Consider the following 16,785-nt stretch of genomic DNA (forward strand, 5'->3'; position numbering starts at 1 on the left):
ATGTTTCTCATACCTTCCCATCTCAAATGAAACCTTCAATAACCCCTGACTATACTAATCCCTTTATATCCAATGGTCCAGTTCCCCAAACCCTGATATAAATCCTTCTTTCTACTTACGTTTTTAAAAATACTCACCATTCTCTTCCTTCTCTTCCACTCTTTCACATAGAGCTTTCGTTCATCATAAACCTAGTCGAAACAAAGATGATGAAAGGATATTTGTTTTCCACTGAGCATTTCCAGCCCTTAGGGCATCCATAATCTGCTGAAGTTCTTCAGTATGATTTGTAACAAAACCGACCAGCACCTGACCATAGGCAAACTCACTGAATGCCAGCATACGTGAATAACCCACTCCTACCTAAAGCTGTCCGGATACAGATTTCTGTACCTACTATTGTGCTGCGCTCCAGGAATTCACTGCAGAGTCCTGACATTCATCATCTGTCTGCTACCACTAACTTGGAGCTTAGCAGTGTGCTATCCAGCTGCAAATACGAGATGATATAAATTTTTACTCTTCATTTGGCCTCTACCAGCTTCTCCCTGTCTCCATCACTATCCACTTAAGCTAAACCTTGCACTCTACAACTATAATGACATTTTTCCATAACAGATGTTATGACAGTGCTACCTATTGAATACAAATTCTCATGAGCATTTTCACTACCTCAAAAAGCCATTTTGTGGGTTCTGTACCTGCCTCGAACCCCATACCCCCCACCTGGCACACATTAAGCAGCTTTCACTTATGTACAACTTACTCTACACCAAAATCATGCACTTCAGAACCTTATACAGACCGAGGTCTCATTTACAATACTATATCTGGTTTGGTTCCCTCTGATGATGAGTGAAATGGACTGTGGGGGCTACAGGACAGGTGATTTACGTATCGTTTAAAAGTCTTTACATTGATGCATTTAAAGAGTTGAGCCTTTTACTCTTGAAATGCATAAACTTTGGCAATGTTTACAGCCATAGAGCCATACAGCACAAGAACAGATTCTTTGATCCAACTCTTCCTCGCCGACCAGATATTCCTAAATAAATCTAGTCCCATTTGCCAGCACTCAATTCACTGACCAATAAAGGCAAACATACCAAAAGCCTTCTTCAGCATATCCCTCTAAACGCTTCCTTTTCATATATCCATCCAGATACCTTTTGAATGTTGTTATTGTACCAACCTTCACCACTTCCTCTGGCAGCTCATTTCACACATGCACCACCCTCTGCATAAAAAAGTTGCTGCTTAGGTCCCTTTTAAAATTTCCTCTAATTTTGGACTCTCCAACTCGAGGGAAAAGACCTTAGCTATTCAACCTATCCATGCCACTCATGATTTAATAAACCTCTATAAGACCACCACTCGTGCTCCAACACTCCAGGTAAAATAGTCACAGCCTATTCAGCCTCTCCCCATAGCTCAAACCCTCCAACCCTGACAACATCCTTGTAAGTCTTTTCTGAACCCTTTCAAGTTTCACAACATCCTTCCTGTAGCAGGGAGACCAGAATGGAATGCAGTATTCCAAAAGTGGCCTCACCATCGTCATTTACAATTACAACATGACCTCCCAATTCCTATACTCAATTCACTGACCAATAAAGGCAAACATACCAAAAGCCTTCTTCACCAACCTGTCTACCTGACACTCCACATTCAAGGAACTATGAACCTGTACTTCAAGATCTCTTTGTTTAGCAACACTGCCCAGATTCTTACCATTAAGTGTATAAGTCCTGCCCTGATTGGCTCAGGGATTTATCCACCTTTATGGGGGCAGCATGGTGGCTCAGTGGTTAGCACTACAGCCTCACAGCGCCAGGGACCCGGGTTCAATTCCAGCCTCAGGCGACTGTCTGTGTGGAGTTTGCACATTCTCCCCGTGTCTGCATGGGTTTCCTCCAGGTGCTCCAGTTTCCTCCCACAGTCCAAAGATATGCAGACTAGGTGGACTGGCCATGCTAAATTGCCCACAGTGTTGAAGGGTGTGTGAGTTATAGGGGGATGGGTCTGGGTGGGATGCTTCAAGGGGCGGTGTGGATTTGTAGGGCCAAAGGGCCTGTTTCCACACTGTAGGTAGTCTATGCATTTTAAGACTTCTAGTACCTGCTCCTCTGTAATATTAGCATTTTCCAAAATGTTTTTTTTTAATTTCCCCAAGTTTTCTAGCTCCCATTTCCTTTTCCACAGTGAATACTGATGCAAAATACTTGTTTAGTATCTCACCCATCTTCTGCGGTTCTGCGCGTGGGCAGCATTGCTGGTCTTCAAGAGGCCCCATACTTTCCCTAGTTACCCTTTTATTATTTATGTATTTGTACAATCCCTTTGGATTCTCCTTGACTAAATTTACCAAAGCTATCTCATGTCTCCTTTCTGCACTTCTGGTTTCCCTCTCAAGTATATTTCTACTGCCGTTATACTCTTCTGGGATTCACTCGATCCCTGCTGAACGTACTTGATTGAATCAAGTATTTAAAATAGAGGATTATACTGTGTCCAAGTAGATAGGCTATTTCAGCCAGACAGGTTAGGGCTAAAAAGAGACATTTTTTTTACAGCAATGGTAAGTTTTTGCATAAGCAGATTGCTGTGAATATTGAACATGGTGTTAGTTGATCTGTAGCTATTAACAGAGAATACACATGGTAGGTTAGTTGAAGGATGAAGTGATTTGCATTTAATGCATTTTTATCGTATCTGAGCCTGTCATATGAAAAAATTAAAAGCTTCAGTGATTCCAGGGCCAATGGTTGAGTGGGGGATAGGCGGAACAGAGGGAGAGAGAATTCATAAGGAGGCAATATTTGAGTAAAACAGGGACATGGTGTGAGCAAATTTGGTTCACATGGGAATTGTGCAGACTGTGGAAAGAGATGTTTTAAGTATATTTATTACAACTGGTAAAGTGCCTCAAGGATGTCAGATTTATTTGCACGAGTAAGGCTTTGTTAAATGTTGTAAGTTTTATAGCTAAGCTTTTTTAAGTAGTAACAAGGTTAAAAATACAGGAATGGCAAGCTAATTTAATCTATCGAGTATTATGCAGAAATTCCAGGACAGTTCCTGAATCCTGTACAACTGCTTGCGTGTAAGAGTCAACAACGTGTAGAACTGGATGAATACAGCAGGCCAAACAGCATCAGAGGAGCAGGAAGGTTGGTGTTTCGGGCCTAGACCCTTCTTCAGAAAGTCGCCAGTTGGCAGCATAGATTAAAAACTGGCTAAAAGATAGGAAACAGAGGGTATGTACAGATGGGCATTTTTTCAGATTAGAGATTAGTTCAATCTGGAGTTCCATGGGAATCAGTATGGGGATCCTTGCTTTTTCTGACTTATATAAATGATTTGGATATATGTGCTGAGGGCAGAAGCTCTGAATTTGCAGATGATACTAAGCTAGGGAGAACAGTGAATTCTGAGGATGACGCTGAGCGACTTCAGAGAGGACCTGACAATTTGGCCAACAGGGCAGGCGCCTGGTAGATGAGGTTTAAGGTGCAGAAATGTTGTTATGCATTTTGGTAGAGGAAACACGGACAGACAATACAGGCTAAATGGTACAGGAGCAGAGGGATCTCAAGGTTCACATGCATAATTCTTTGAAGATGGCCAGGTAAGCTGAAACAGTTGTCAAGAAAGCTTATCAGATCCTTGGGTTTATAAAGAGAGGTAGGGGGCATAAACGTAAGAAAGTGATGCTAAACCTCTATAAATCATAGATCAGACCACATTCGGAGTAGCACGTTCAGTTCTGGGCAACTTATTTGACGAAGGATGTTAAAGCCCTGGAGATAGTACAAAGGAGATTCACCAGAACGATCCCAGGAATGAGGAATTTTAAATCCAAGGAAAGGGATTAGAGAAATGGGTTTACAACATAAAACTATCCAGCACAGGTATGGGTGCTTCGGCTGCCGTGCAGAATGTGAGACCAAATTAAACTAAGCCCTTCTGTCTGCTCTTGGTCCATACCCCTTCATTCTTTGTAGATTCATATGCTTAGCTAAATGCCCCTTAAACACCCCGATCATATCTGCTTCCACCATTGCTTTTGACAGTGCAGTCCATACACCTACCTCACACCATGTAAAAACCTGCCCCTCACAACTCCTTTGAACTTTCCCCCATTCACCTTAAATAAATGCCCCCTAGTATTAGATATTTCCAGTCTGGGCAAAAGATTCCAACTGTCAACCGTATCTATGCACCTCATAATCTTAGACTTTTGTAAAGTCTCCCCTCACCATCTGCCACTCCAGACAAAACAATCTGAGTTTTTCTAGCTTCTCGTTATGGCTCAAACCCTTTCCCTTAACACTTTATCTCCCTAACTGCAGGACCTCACGCTTGCCTGGAATAAAGTCCATCTGCCATTTCTCTGCCCATATCTGGTACTGTTCTATATCCCACTGTATCCTTTGACAACCTTCTACACTATCCACAACCCCACCAATCTTTGTATCGTCTGCAAACTTACTAACCCACCATCTATGTTTTCATCTAAGTCATTTATACATATTGCAGACAGCAGAGATCCCAGTACGGATCCCTGTGGAACACCATTAGTCACAGCCTACCAGCCAGAAAAATACCATTGCACCACTACACTCTGCCTTCTATAGGCAAACCAGTTCTGAATCCAAGTGGCCACATCACTGTGGATCCCATGCATCTTAATCTTCTGGATGAGCCTACCACAAGGGACCTTGTCAAAAACTTTACTAAAATCCATGCAGACAACATCCACTGTTCTACCTTCATCGATCATCTTCATCATCTCCTTGAAAAATTCAATGAAGTTACTAAGCCATGACCTTCCCCACACAAAGTCACGCTGACTGTCCCTAATTAGGCCATACTTTTCCAAATGCGCATTAATCCTATCTCTAAGAATTCTCTCCAACAGTCTCCCATTCACCGATGTGAGACTCACCCGTCTATAGTTTCCTGGATTATTCCTATTTCCCTTCTTGAATAAACGAACAACATTAGCTACTCGCCAGTCTTCCAGGACCTCTCCAGTAGCTAGTGACGATACAAAGATGTCCTGATGAAGGATCTAGGTCCGAAACATCGATTCTCCTGCTCCTCTAATGCTGCCTAACTTGCTTTGTGCCTCCAGCTCCACACTGTATCAACTCTGACACCAGCATCTGCAGTTCTTGATATCTCCAACAAGGACACAAAGATCTTGGTCAAGGCCCCAGCAATTTCCTCTCTTAATAACCTGGGGCAGACACCATCGGGCCCTGGGGGCTAATCGCCCTTGACGCTGTTGAAGAGTCCCCACATCACTTCTTTCTTGATCTCAAAATGCCAAGCAGATTAGCATGTTCCACAGAAATCTCACTGTCCTTCTCCTATGTGAATACTGACACAAAGTACTCATTTAGGATCTTGCCCACATCTTCTGCCTCCAAGCACAAGTTCCCTCCTTAATCCTTGAGTGGTTGCACCTTCTCCATAGTTGTCCTCTTTTTTTAAAAGTATGTACAGATTGCCTTGGGACTCTCTTTAACATTACATGTCAAGGTCATTTCATAGTCCCTCTTGCTCTTCTAATTCCCTGTTTGAGTTCCTTCTTGCTTGCTTTCTTTATATTCCTCATGACCTCTGTCCGATTTTAGCTTCCTAAGCCTAACACGTGCTTCTTTTCTCCTTTTGACTAAATTCACAACCTTCCTCATGATCTGACAGTCCCTTACCATCCTTGTCCTTCCTCCTTACTGGAACATGCTGGTCCTGAACTCTGATCAGTTAATCTTTGAACAACTCCTACCATCAAAGGTGAACTTGCCCAATAACAGATGTTCCCAATAAACACCTCCTAGCCCTTGCCTAACACTGACGTAATTTGCCATCCCCCAACATAGTACCTTCTCTCAAGGTCCTGACTTATCCTTATTCATAGCTACCTTAAAATTTAAAGAATTGTGATCACTGTTTCCAAAATGCTGTCCCATTGAAAGGTCAGTCATCTGACCAAGCTCAATAGCTAATACAAGGTCCAGTATGGCCTTTTCTCTAGATAAGCTATGCACATACTGTTTCAAGAAACCCTCTTCTTCGCACCTAACAAAATCTTCCCTTTCTAAGCCTCTTGCTCTAAGGAAGAGCCAGTGAATGTTGCTAATTCACTCACAATGTTAACCCTGTTTTATAGCATCTTTTCACAATCTGCTTATTTATTTGTTCCTTAATGTCTCTGTGGCTGTTGGGAGGCCTACAGTAAAATCCCATCAGAGTGACTGCACCCTTCTTATTTCTGAGCTTTACCCATATTGCCACAGTGGATGAGCTGTCCAGCTCGTCCTCTCTGACTCCAGGAGCGATATTCTCCTTGGTTAGTGATGCAACTCCTCCAACTCTTTTGCCTCCCTCTCTGTTTCATGTAAAACAACAAAACCCTGGGATGTTGTGCAGCCAGTCTTGTCTCTCGCTCAACCAAGGCTGATTGTCCTTCAAGCAGGGAAGATTAAGAGGTGACACAGTGTACAGCTCGATGAACACAGCAGGCTAAGCAGCATCAGAGGAGCAGGAAAGCTGACGTTTCAGGTCGAGACCCTTCTTCAAAATGGGGGAGGGGAAGGGGGTTATGAAATAAATAGGGAGAGAGGGGGAGGGGGATAGAAGATGGATTTAGGAGAATATAGGTGGCAAGGAGACAGACAGGTCAAAGAGGCGGAGATGGGGCCAGTAAAGATGAGTTATGGTGGGGAGGTAGGGAGGAGATAGGTCAGTCCAGGAAGGACAGACAGGGCAAGGGAATGGGATGATGTTAGCAGGTAGGAGATGAACATAGAACATAGAAAAGTGTGGCACAGACAGGGCCTTCGGCCCACGATGTTGCGCCTTGGAATAATCCTCATCCAAAAATAAAATAAAATAACCTACATTCCCCTCAATTCACTGCTGTCCATGTGCATGTCCAGCAGTCGCTTAAATGTCACTAATGACTCCGCTTCCACGACTACCACTGGCAAACTATTCCAATGCGCTCACAACTCTCTGGGTGAAGAACCTCCCTCTGATGTCTCCTCTATACCTTCCTCCTAACACCTTAAAACTATGACACTTCGTGGCAGTCAATCCTGCCCAGGGGAAAAGTCTCTGGCTATCGACTCTATCCATGCCTCTCATTACGTTGTACACCTCGATCAAGTCACCGCTCTTCCTCCTTCTCTCCAGAGAGGAAAGTCTGAGCTCAGTCAACCTCTCCTCGTAAGACAAGTCCTCCAGTCCAGGCAGCATCCTGGTAAACCTCCTTTGCACCCTCTCCAAAACCTCCACATCTTTCCTATAATAGGGCAACCAGAACTGGACACAATATTCCAAGTGTGGTCTCACCAGGGTTTTGTAGAGCTGCAGCATAACCTCACGGCTCTTAAACTTGATTCCCCTGGTAATGAAAGCCAAAACACCATATCCACCTGGGTGGCAACTTTGAGGGAGCTATGCACTTGAACACCAAGATCCCACTGTTCCTCCACACTGCTGAGAATCCTGCCTTTAATTCTATATTCAGCATTTAAGTTCGACCTTCCAAAATGCATCACTTCGCATTTATCCAGGTTGAACTCCATCTGCCATTTCTCAGCCCAGCTCTGCATTCTGTCAATGTCTCGCTGAAGCCTGCAATAGCCCTCGATACTATCAATGGCATCTCCAAACTTTGTGTCATCAGCAAACATACTAACCCACCCCTCAACCGAGTCATCCAAGTCATTTATAAAAACTACAAAGAGCAGAGGCCCAAGAACAGAGCCCTGCGGGACACCACTCAGCACTGACCTCCAGGCAGAATACTTACCATCTACAACCACTCTCTGCCTCCTGTCAGCCAACCAATTCTGAATCCAGACAGCCAAATCACCCTGTATCCCATACCTCCTGACTTAATGAATGAGCCTGCCGTGGGGAACCTTATCAAATGCCTTGCTGAAGTCCACGTACACCACATCCACTGCGTGACCCTCGTCAACCTGTCTTGTGACTTCCTCAAAGAACTCAATAAGATTTGTAAGGCATGACCTGCCCCTCACAAAGCCATGCTGACTCCCTTTAATCACGCTATGCTTTTCCAAATAGTCATAAATCCTATCCCTCAGAATTCTTTCCAAAACCTTGCTGACCACAGACCTAAGACTGACTGGTCTGTAATTTCCAGAGATTTTCCTATTCCCTTTCTTGAAAAGAGGAACAACATTTGCCTCCCTCCAATCTTCCGGTACGACTCCTATGGAGAGTGAGGAAGCAAAGATCTTCGCCAGCGGCTTAGCAACCTCCTTTCTCGCTTCCCGGAACAACCTAGGATAAATCTGGTCTGGCCCTGGGGACTTATCAATCTTAATGTGTGGGGCTTGAGGTGGGACGAATGGTTGGGGAGGCAGGAACGAGTCGGGCTGGTTTTGGGATGCGGTCAGGGCAGGGGAGAGTTTGAAGCCTGTGAAGTCCACATTGACACCCTTAGGCTGCAGGGTTCCCAAGCGAAATAATGAGATGCTGTTCCTGTAGCCTTCGGGTGGCACCATTGTGGCAATGCAGGAGGCCCAGATGGACATGTCGTCCAAGGATTGGGAAGGAGAGTTGAAATGGTTAGCGACTGGGAGGTGTAGCTGTTTGTTGCGAACTGAGTGCAGGTGTTCCGCAAAGCAGTCCCCAAGCCTCCGCTTGGTTTCCCCAATGTAAAGGAGGCCTTAATGGGAACAGCAGATACAGCATACCACATTGGCAGATGTGCAGGTGAACATCTGCTTGATGTGAAAGGTGTTCTTAAGGCATGGGATGGGGGTGAGGGAGGTGGTGTGGGGTTAAGTGTAGCACTTACTCCAGTGCAGGCAAAAGTGCCGGGGGTGGTGAGACTGGAGGGGAGTGTGGAGCGCACAAGGAAGTCACGGGCAGAGTGCTCCCTCCGGGAAGCAGATAAGGATGGGGAGGGAAAAATGTCTTTTGTAGTGGGGTCAAATTGCAGATGGCGGAAGTGTCGTCGATGATGCATTGGATTGTCTGTAACAAGATTAACGATTTTTGAGGGGTTCAAAATTATGAACAATTTTGACAGGCTAAAGAAGGATATTCTATTTCCACTAATTGGTATGTCAGTATCTAGGGGGTCATAATTTCAATATTGTCAGCAAGAGATCTGGGAGTGAGGTGAGGAGAAACTTGTTTTCTCAAAGTTGTTTCACATTTAGAATACACTGCCTAGGAGTGTGGTGGAGGTGGATTCAATATGAGGTTTCAAAAGAGAGCTTGATATAGGTCTTAATGTCAACGGTCGAAAACGTCCTCGACCGTGACTCCCGCATTTCCCGCAACTCATCCTTCAGACCCCCTCCCCGCAATAAAAACCAAAACAGAATCCCCCTCATCCTCACATATCACCCCACCAACCTCTGATCCAACAATCATCCTCTGACACTTCCGCCATCTGAAATCTGACCCCAAAGACATTTTCCCTCCCCACCCTTATGTGCCTTACAGTGGGACCACACTCTCAGTGACTCCCTTGACCATTCCACACTTCCCCTCAGCCCCACCGCACCCAGCACATTTCCCTGCAATCGCAGGAAATGCTACACCTGCCCCTACGTCTCTGCCCTCACCCCCAATCCAGGCTCCAAGAAGACTTTCCACATCAAGCAGATGTTCACCTGCACATCTGCTGATGTAGTATACTGCATCTGCTGTTCCCGTTGTGGCCTCCTCTACACTGGGGAAACAAGCGGAGGCTTGGGGACCGCTATGCAAAATATCTACGCTCAGTTCGCAATAAACAACTGCACCTCCCAGTCGCGAACCATTTCAACCCTCCCTCCTATTCCTCAGACAACATGTCCTTCCCGGGCCTCCCACAGTGCCACAACGATGCTACCCGAAAGTTGAAGGAACAGCAACTCACATTCCGCTTGGGAACCCTGCAGCCCAATGGTATCAATGTGGACTTCACAAGCTTCAAAATCTCCCTTCCCCCTACTGCATCTCAAAACCAGCCCAGCTCATTCCCGCCTCCCTAACCTGTCATTCCTCCCAGCTATCCCCTCCTCCCACCTCAAGCCCCACCCCCATTTCCTATCTACTAACGTCATTCGACCACCTTGACTTGTCCGTCCTCCCGGGACTGACCTATCTCCTCCCTACCTACACTCACCTTTGCTGGCTCCATCCCCGCATCTTTGACCTGTCTGTCTCCTCTCCACCTATCTTCTTCTCTATCCATCTTCTATCCACCTCCCCCTCTCTCACTATTTATTTCAGAACCCCCTTCTCCTCCCCAATTTCTGAAGAAGGGTCTAGGCCCAACACATCAGCCTTCCTGCTCCTCTGATGCTGCTTGGCTTGCTGTGTTCATCCAGCTCTACACCATTTTATCTCTTTTGGGAGCCTGAAGAGATATGATGGGTGGAATGGTCTCTTGTACTGTAAAATTTTAACCTATGATTCTATAATCACAAAAGACTGAGCTCCAGATTTCAGAACTTGTGCAGCAACTGCCTTTGCTGTGGAGCAGAGTGCTACGTGAATAGCACATTTATATAGGTGGTCACTTCAGAACCTCAGAGGGAATAAATGAATAATCACAAAAGAACAGGTCAGCAATGCAGGAATCCCCAGAATTCATCCCACTCTCCAGTATTCAGTTCTGAATACTGGAAAGAATGATAACTCAGCTGAGAAGTACGAGTCCATGGCACATGGTGCAGTAAAGAGGGTTACAAAGGAAACTGGAAGATGCATAGAGCCAGGTGATTGTTAGGAAGAAACATTTTACAACTGTAGACATGAATTCAGAATGCCGTGTTGCCTCCCTGGTGGCAGGGTCAAAGACGATGCTGAACAGCTTCAGCACACCCATTTTGTTCCAACAGAGGTCCAAACTGGAACCAACATACATAGAAAATGGGATGTGCTATGCAGTCAGAAACTTGATAGAAAATTAATATGAATGATTTCAAATGTAATGATCTCTGGATTGTATTCAGTGCCACATGCAAGTGTAGAAAAGAAGAATAAGAAATGAATGTGTGGCTATAAAGTTTTTGAGGGACGGCTTAAGATTCTTGGGATTTTGGGATTGGTTCCAGGGAAGACAGGTCTTGTACAGGCCAGGTGGTTTACATCTGAACAGAGGCATTACTGAGGTCCTCATGATGTGCTTTGCTCATCTAATTGGGAAGGTTTTAAATTAACTCTGCAGGAATGGGAAATTGGGACATATCATCAGGCAGGAATATCAAAGGGTATAGAATACTGACAGAGACAGTTTTGGAAACAGATATATTTGTAGATTCTGATACCTTAAAGATGGAAAATTTGGACAATTACTGAGTTGCAAAAGATTTATCATGTAAGTATTTGAAATTCAAAAGTCAAAAGAACTGGGAATTGTTTGAAAAAAGCCAAATGACTTTGGGTGAAAAGCTTTTAAAAGATTGGTAGGAGAATACAAAGAATGAAGAAAATTACAGCACAGGAACAGGCCCTTCGGCCCTCCAAGCCTGCGCCAATCAAGATCCTCTGTCTAACCTGTCATCTATTTTCTAACGGTCTGTGTCTGTTTGGTCCCTGCCCATCCACATACCTGTCCAAATATATCTTAAAAGACGCTAACATGTCAGTGTCTACCACCTCCGCTGGCAACGCGTTCCAGGCACCCACCACCCTCTGTGTAAAGAACTTTCCACGCACATCTCCCTTAAACTTTCCCCCTCTCACTTTGAACTCATGACCCCTAGTAATTGAGTCCCCCACGCTGGGAAAAAGCTTTTTGCTGTCCACCCTGTCTATACCCCTCATGATTTTGTAGACCTCAATCAGGTCCCCCCTCAATCTCCGTCTTTCTAATGAAAATAATCCTAATCTACTCAACCTCTCTTCATAGCTAGCACCCTCCAAACCAGGCAACATTCTGGTGAACCTCCTCTGCACCCTCCCCAAAGCATCCACATCCTTTTGGTAATGTGGCGACCAGAACTGTACACAGTACTCCAAAAGTGACCAAACCAAAGTCCTATACAACTGCAACATGACCTGCCAACTCTTATAGTCAATACACTGTCCAATGAAGGAAAGCATGCCATATGCCTTTTTGACCACCCTATTGACCTGCGTTGTCACCTTCAGGGAACAATGGACCTGAACACCCAGATCTCTCTGTTCATCAAATTTTCCCTAGAACTTTTCCATTTACTGTATAATTCACCCTTGAATTTGATCTTCCAAAATGCATCACTTCGCATTTGCCCAGATTGAACTCCATCTGCCATTTATCTGTCCAACTCTCCAGTCTTTCTATATTCTGCTGTAATCTCTGACAGTCCCCTTCACTATCAGCTACTCCACCAATCTTAGTGTCATCTGCAAACTTGCCGATCAGACCACCTACACCTTCCCCAAATCATTTACATATATCACAAACATGCTTAATGAAGTATAATAATGAGAAAGACTGAATTTTGTAAGGGGTCTAGTGTTGAAGGTTGCCGAGAAATAGCCTCTGGATACTTGGTTTCACTTTTGCCATAGACTTGAGAATTGGTCAGTTGTGAAGAGGCTTGTAAAGAAGTAATACCATGTCTCTCTTTGTCTTTCTCATCATGAGTAAAAGATGACTTTTAAAGAAAATCAGTTGAAGCGAGATCTGAGGAGGTATTTTCTGGTTAATTGAGTTGGTTCAATAAATCAACACCTCTGATAACCTCAAGGACATTGACTGTTGAATTATTAACTCAATCCAACGATCTGGGTCGAAGTGATCTTCCATATGACCCCATGAGTCTTTCATTGCTCTGTGACCAACAACAATCAATCTAGACAACAGAAAGTCAAAAGGACTAAAAGATCGTAAGATACAGCAGCAGGATAGGCCATTTGACTCAAAGAGTCTCCACTGCCATTCAGGCATGCCTGATATGTTTCTCAAACCCCTTCTCTTGCCTTCTCCCCATAACCCTTAATCCCTTACTAATCAAGAACCTAACTATCTCTACCTTAAAGACACTTAATGACTTGGCTTTTATAGCCTTCTGTGGTAATGAGTTCCACAGATTCATCACCCTCCAGCTGAAGAAATCCCTCCTCACCTCTGTTTTACAGGGTCTCTCCTTCTGGTGGAAACATCGTCTCCACGTCCATTGCATCCAAGCCTCTCAGTATACGGCAAGTTTCAATGAGAATCCTCCCTCATTCTCCTAAACTCCATCAAGTACAGTTCCAGAGTGCTCATGTGATAAGCCCTTCATTCCCAGGATCATTCTTATAAACCTCTCTGGAGGCCCTCCAAGGTCAATACATCCTTCCTTCCAAATGTGGTCTGACTAGAGTGATATACAGCCTCAGCTTATATTCTAGTCCACACAAAATGAATATTAAATTGCATTTGCCTTCCTCACTGTCGAATGAACCCCCATGCTAACCCTGGAAGAATCCTGAACTAGGACTCCTAATTCCCTTCGTGATTCAGATTTGTGAAGACTTTCTCTAGTTAGAAAATTATCTATGCCTCTCTTCTTCCTTCCATAGTACATAACCTTCAACTTTCTCACATTATATTCCACTTGCTAGATCTTTTTCCACTCTCCTAGTCTGTCCAAATCATTTTGCAGCCTCCCTGCTTCCTCAACATCACCTGTCTCTCACCTATCTTTGTGTCATCTCCAAACCTATCAACAATGCCCTCAGTTCCTTCATCAGTTTATTAATGTATGACACAAATAGGTGTGGCCCCAACACTGACCCCTGTAGAACTTTATGAGTCACCAGCTATCATCACAGAAAAACAAGTCAAGTCAACCCATTTTATCACCTGCATTCGAACCTTTGATCTCCAAGAATGTTATACATTTCTGTCTGCTTCCCACCCATAATACCCGGCAGAACCTGTGCCCTGTCCATGAATGTAACTATCAATGGGTGATAGATTAAGTCTGTGTTGTAGCACAGTTTTAAAAAAAAAATTCTTGTTTAAACTGTAATAGTTAAACATAAAATGCTGTAACACAAAGTCCACACTTTTCAATGCTTACAACTAGTTTTAAAAAGAGTTTTATCCTCTGGTGTATGCAAATATGAATTTGCAGAAAATACTTGATTACAAAAATTCTGGGCCAAATGAAGCCCAGCATTTTTGAACCATGTATAGCAGACCTGCTGAATAATGTTTTCACCTTTTCTTTATCCTCTGGGGCAACGTGATTGCTTGCAGATTTGATTTTTTGCAGTCTCTTTTGATGTGATGCACATTCCTGGTTTAATGCTGCAATTTCCAAAGACACTTCTTCGGTTGTCATCGAACTATTGAGCTCTTTAAGTTCTAATTCAGATACAAATGGAATTAGTGTCTGTTCTGGTATCACAAGCACAGAAGTTGGATGTCGTTATCAGATTTGTCTCCACCAATTACTCAGAAAGCAAGTAACATCCCCTCCCTTTTTTGTCAGTAAGAGCTCCTGAAAATCTCTTTACTAATGGGCTGCCATGTTTCCCTATATAACAGTCTTATAGAATAAATCTCAGAATCCCTACAGTGTAGGAGCAGGCAATTCAGCATCCCTTTTTGACCCAGCCCTTACTCTATCCCTGTAATCCTACATTTCCCAAGGCTTACCCACCTAACCTACACATCCCTAGACACTATGGGCAATTCAGCACGGTCAATCCATGTCTATAATTCAAAAGTGCTTACCTGACTGAGGCACTTCTGCAACATGAAGATTTTGAGATTTTGTGTCACTACAAATCTTTCTTCTCAGCTTTGGGTGATGGCATCTCTAAGCTTATTCTGTACCTCAATCCTATTCCCATAAACTGCTCACTGTCCAGTTTTCCTTTGTGTTTCCATGTCATCTGAAATTGTTGACAGCTCATTCTTTTCAAATACCATTGCCCTCCCCAATTTATCCCCTATGTAGTTATCACCCCCGCCCTCAAAAACACAATCACTTTATCTCTGCATCTTTGCAAAATGAGACCACTTCGAAAGCCCTTGAAATTGTGCTGTTCTGATGCTTAAAAATATACGAAATACAGTGAGGGAAGATCAGGGAAAATTTGCCAGGAGCAAGACACCAGATCGATGCCTAAAATTTAAGGCATCAACATACACTGGATTCAGGATTGATATAAATCCTCTGCACCCGCTTTTCTCTTCTATGTGGGCCTTTGGAGTAACATTAATGAACAGCAAAGGGATTTGTCCCGAAGAAAGAATGATACACTTGAGAACTCAAAGGCCTAAGGCAGAATCCCATTGAGCTGAACAGGGGCTTGATGGCCTCTAATTTTATACTCCACCACAATAAAAACAATTCTTTCCCCCAATCTTCTCGAATATCTCTTACCCATCAGGTAACTCGTCGGTCTCCATTTTTTTGGAGAAAAAGAGCCACCTTTTCAGCCTTCACTAATAATTTCAGTTTTAGAATCAACATTCTGCATTTTTCTTCGCAATTCATTCAAAGCCTGTTCATTACTTTTTTTATGAAACTGTAAATCAAAACTGCACAGTGTTCCAAATTATTATTTTAAGAGGGTTGGAATCTAGAACGGTCATAGAAGGTAGCCAATTCAGTCCGTGGAACATGTCAGTTCTATGTAACAGCAATCATCGTAATAGTAATGTGCAATGAGAAAGGATTAATAAGAAAGTTAAGGATCCTCTAGGATGTCACAATCACAACATGACTGAATTTCAAATTCAATCTCAGGGACAGCAACTTTGGTCTGAAACCAAGATCCTGAACTTAGAAAAGGGCAATTACAGAGGGATGATAAAAGAATTACATTAACAGACTAAACAGAGTGTTAGGGGATGAACAGTCAAAGACATATAAGCATAATGCTCAGCAAAAATCTTACTCAGGTCAAAATGAGGAACTCAGTGAGAAGGATGAATCACCTTTTTTTAAAAAAGCTAGTCACGAAAAGTATCCATTCAATAACTAATGCATAGAAAGCATTGAAAATTACTGGCACACCAGTGGGTTAGGAATTATTTTTTAGGAACCATCCAAGACTAAAATGTTAATAAAGAGGGAGAAAGTAGATTGTAAAGGCAAATTGGCTAGAACTTCTTCATATATAAAAACAATGTAGCTATGGTAAGTGTAGGACCTAGAACATAGAACATTACAGCACAGTACAGGCCCTTCGGCCCTTGATGTTGTGCTGACCTGTCATACCAATCTCAAGCCCATCTAACCTACACTATTCCATGTACATCCATATGCTCGTCCAATGACGACTTAAATGTACCTAAAGTTGGCGAATCTACTACCGTTGCAGGCAAAGCGTTCCATTCCCTTAATACTCTGAGTAAAGAAACTACCTCTGACATCTGTCCTATATCTTTCACCCCTCAATTTAAAGCTATGTCTCCTCGTGCTCGCCATCACCATCCTAGGAAAAAGGCTCTCCCTATCCACCCTATCTAACCCTCTGATTATTTTATATGTTTCAATTAAGTCACCTCTCAACCTTCTTCTCTCTAATGAAAACAGCCTCAAGTCCCTCAGCCTTTCCTCGTAAGACCTTCCCTCCATACCAGGCAACATCCTAGTAAATCTCCTCTGCACCCTTTCCAAAACTTCCACATCCTCCTTATAATGCGGTGACCAGAACTGTACACAATACTCCAAGTGCGGCCGCACCAGAGTTTTGTACAGCTTCACCATAACCTCTTGGTTCCAGAACTCGATCCCTCTATTAATAAAAGCTAAAACACTGTATGCCTTCTTAACAGCCCTGTCAACCTGGGTGGCAACTTTCACAGAT

General features: G+C 43.5%; 1 protein-coding gene across 2 annotated transcripts in view; it reads right to left on the reverse strand.

Moving 5' to 3' along the window:
- psmc3ip (PSMC3 interacting protein) overlaps window positions 1–16,785 on the reverse strand; it is a 75,805-nt gene that overhangs the window by 21,059 nt on the left and 37,961 nt on the right. For both annotated transcript variants that reach the window (XM_048560912.2, XM_048560911.2), the window contains exons 5-6: window positions 14,181–14,326; window positions 138–191 (exon numbers count right to left, since the gene is read on the reverse strand). In XM_048560912.2, coding sequence (XP_048416869.1) covers window positions 138–191; window positions 14,181–14,326 — 200 coding nt within the window. The remainder of the gene's footprint in view (window positions 1–137; window positions 192–14,180; window positions 14,327–16,785) is intronic.

The sequence above is a fragment of the Stegostoma tigrinum genome, chromosome 31, assembly GCF_030684315.1.
Source record: "Stegostoma tigrinum isolate sSteTig4 chromosome 31, sSteTig4.hap1, whole genome shotgun sequence".
Taxonomy (NCBI): domain Eukaryota; kingdom Metazoa; phylum Chordata; class Chondrichthyes; order Orectolobiformes; family Stegostomatidae; genus Stegostoma; species Stegostoma tigrinum.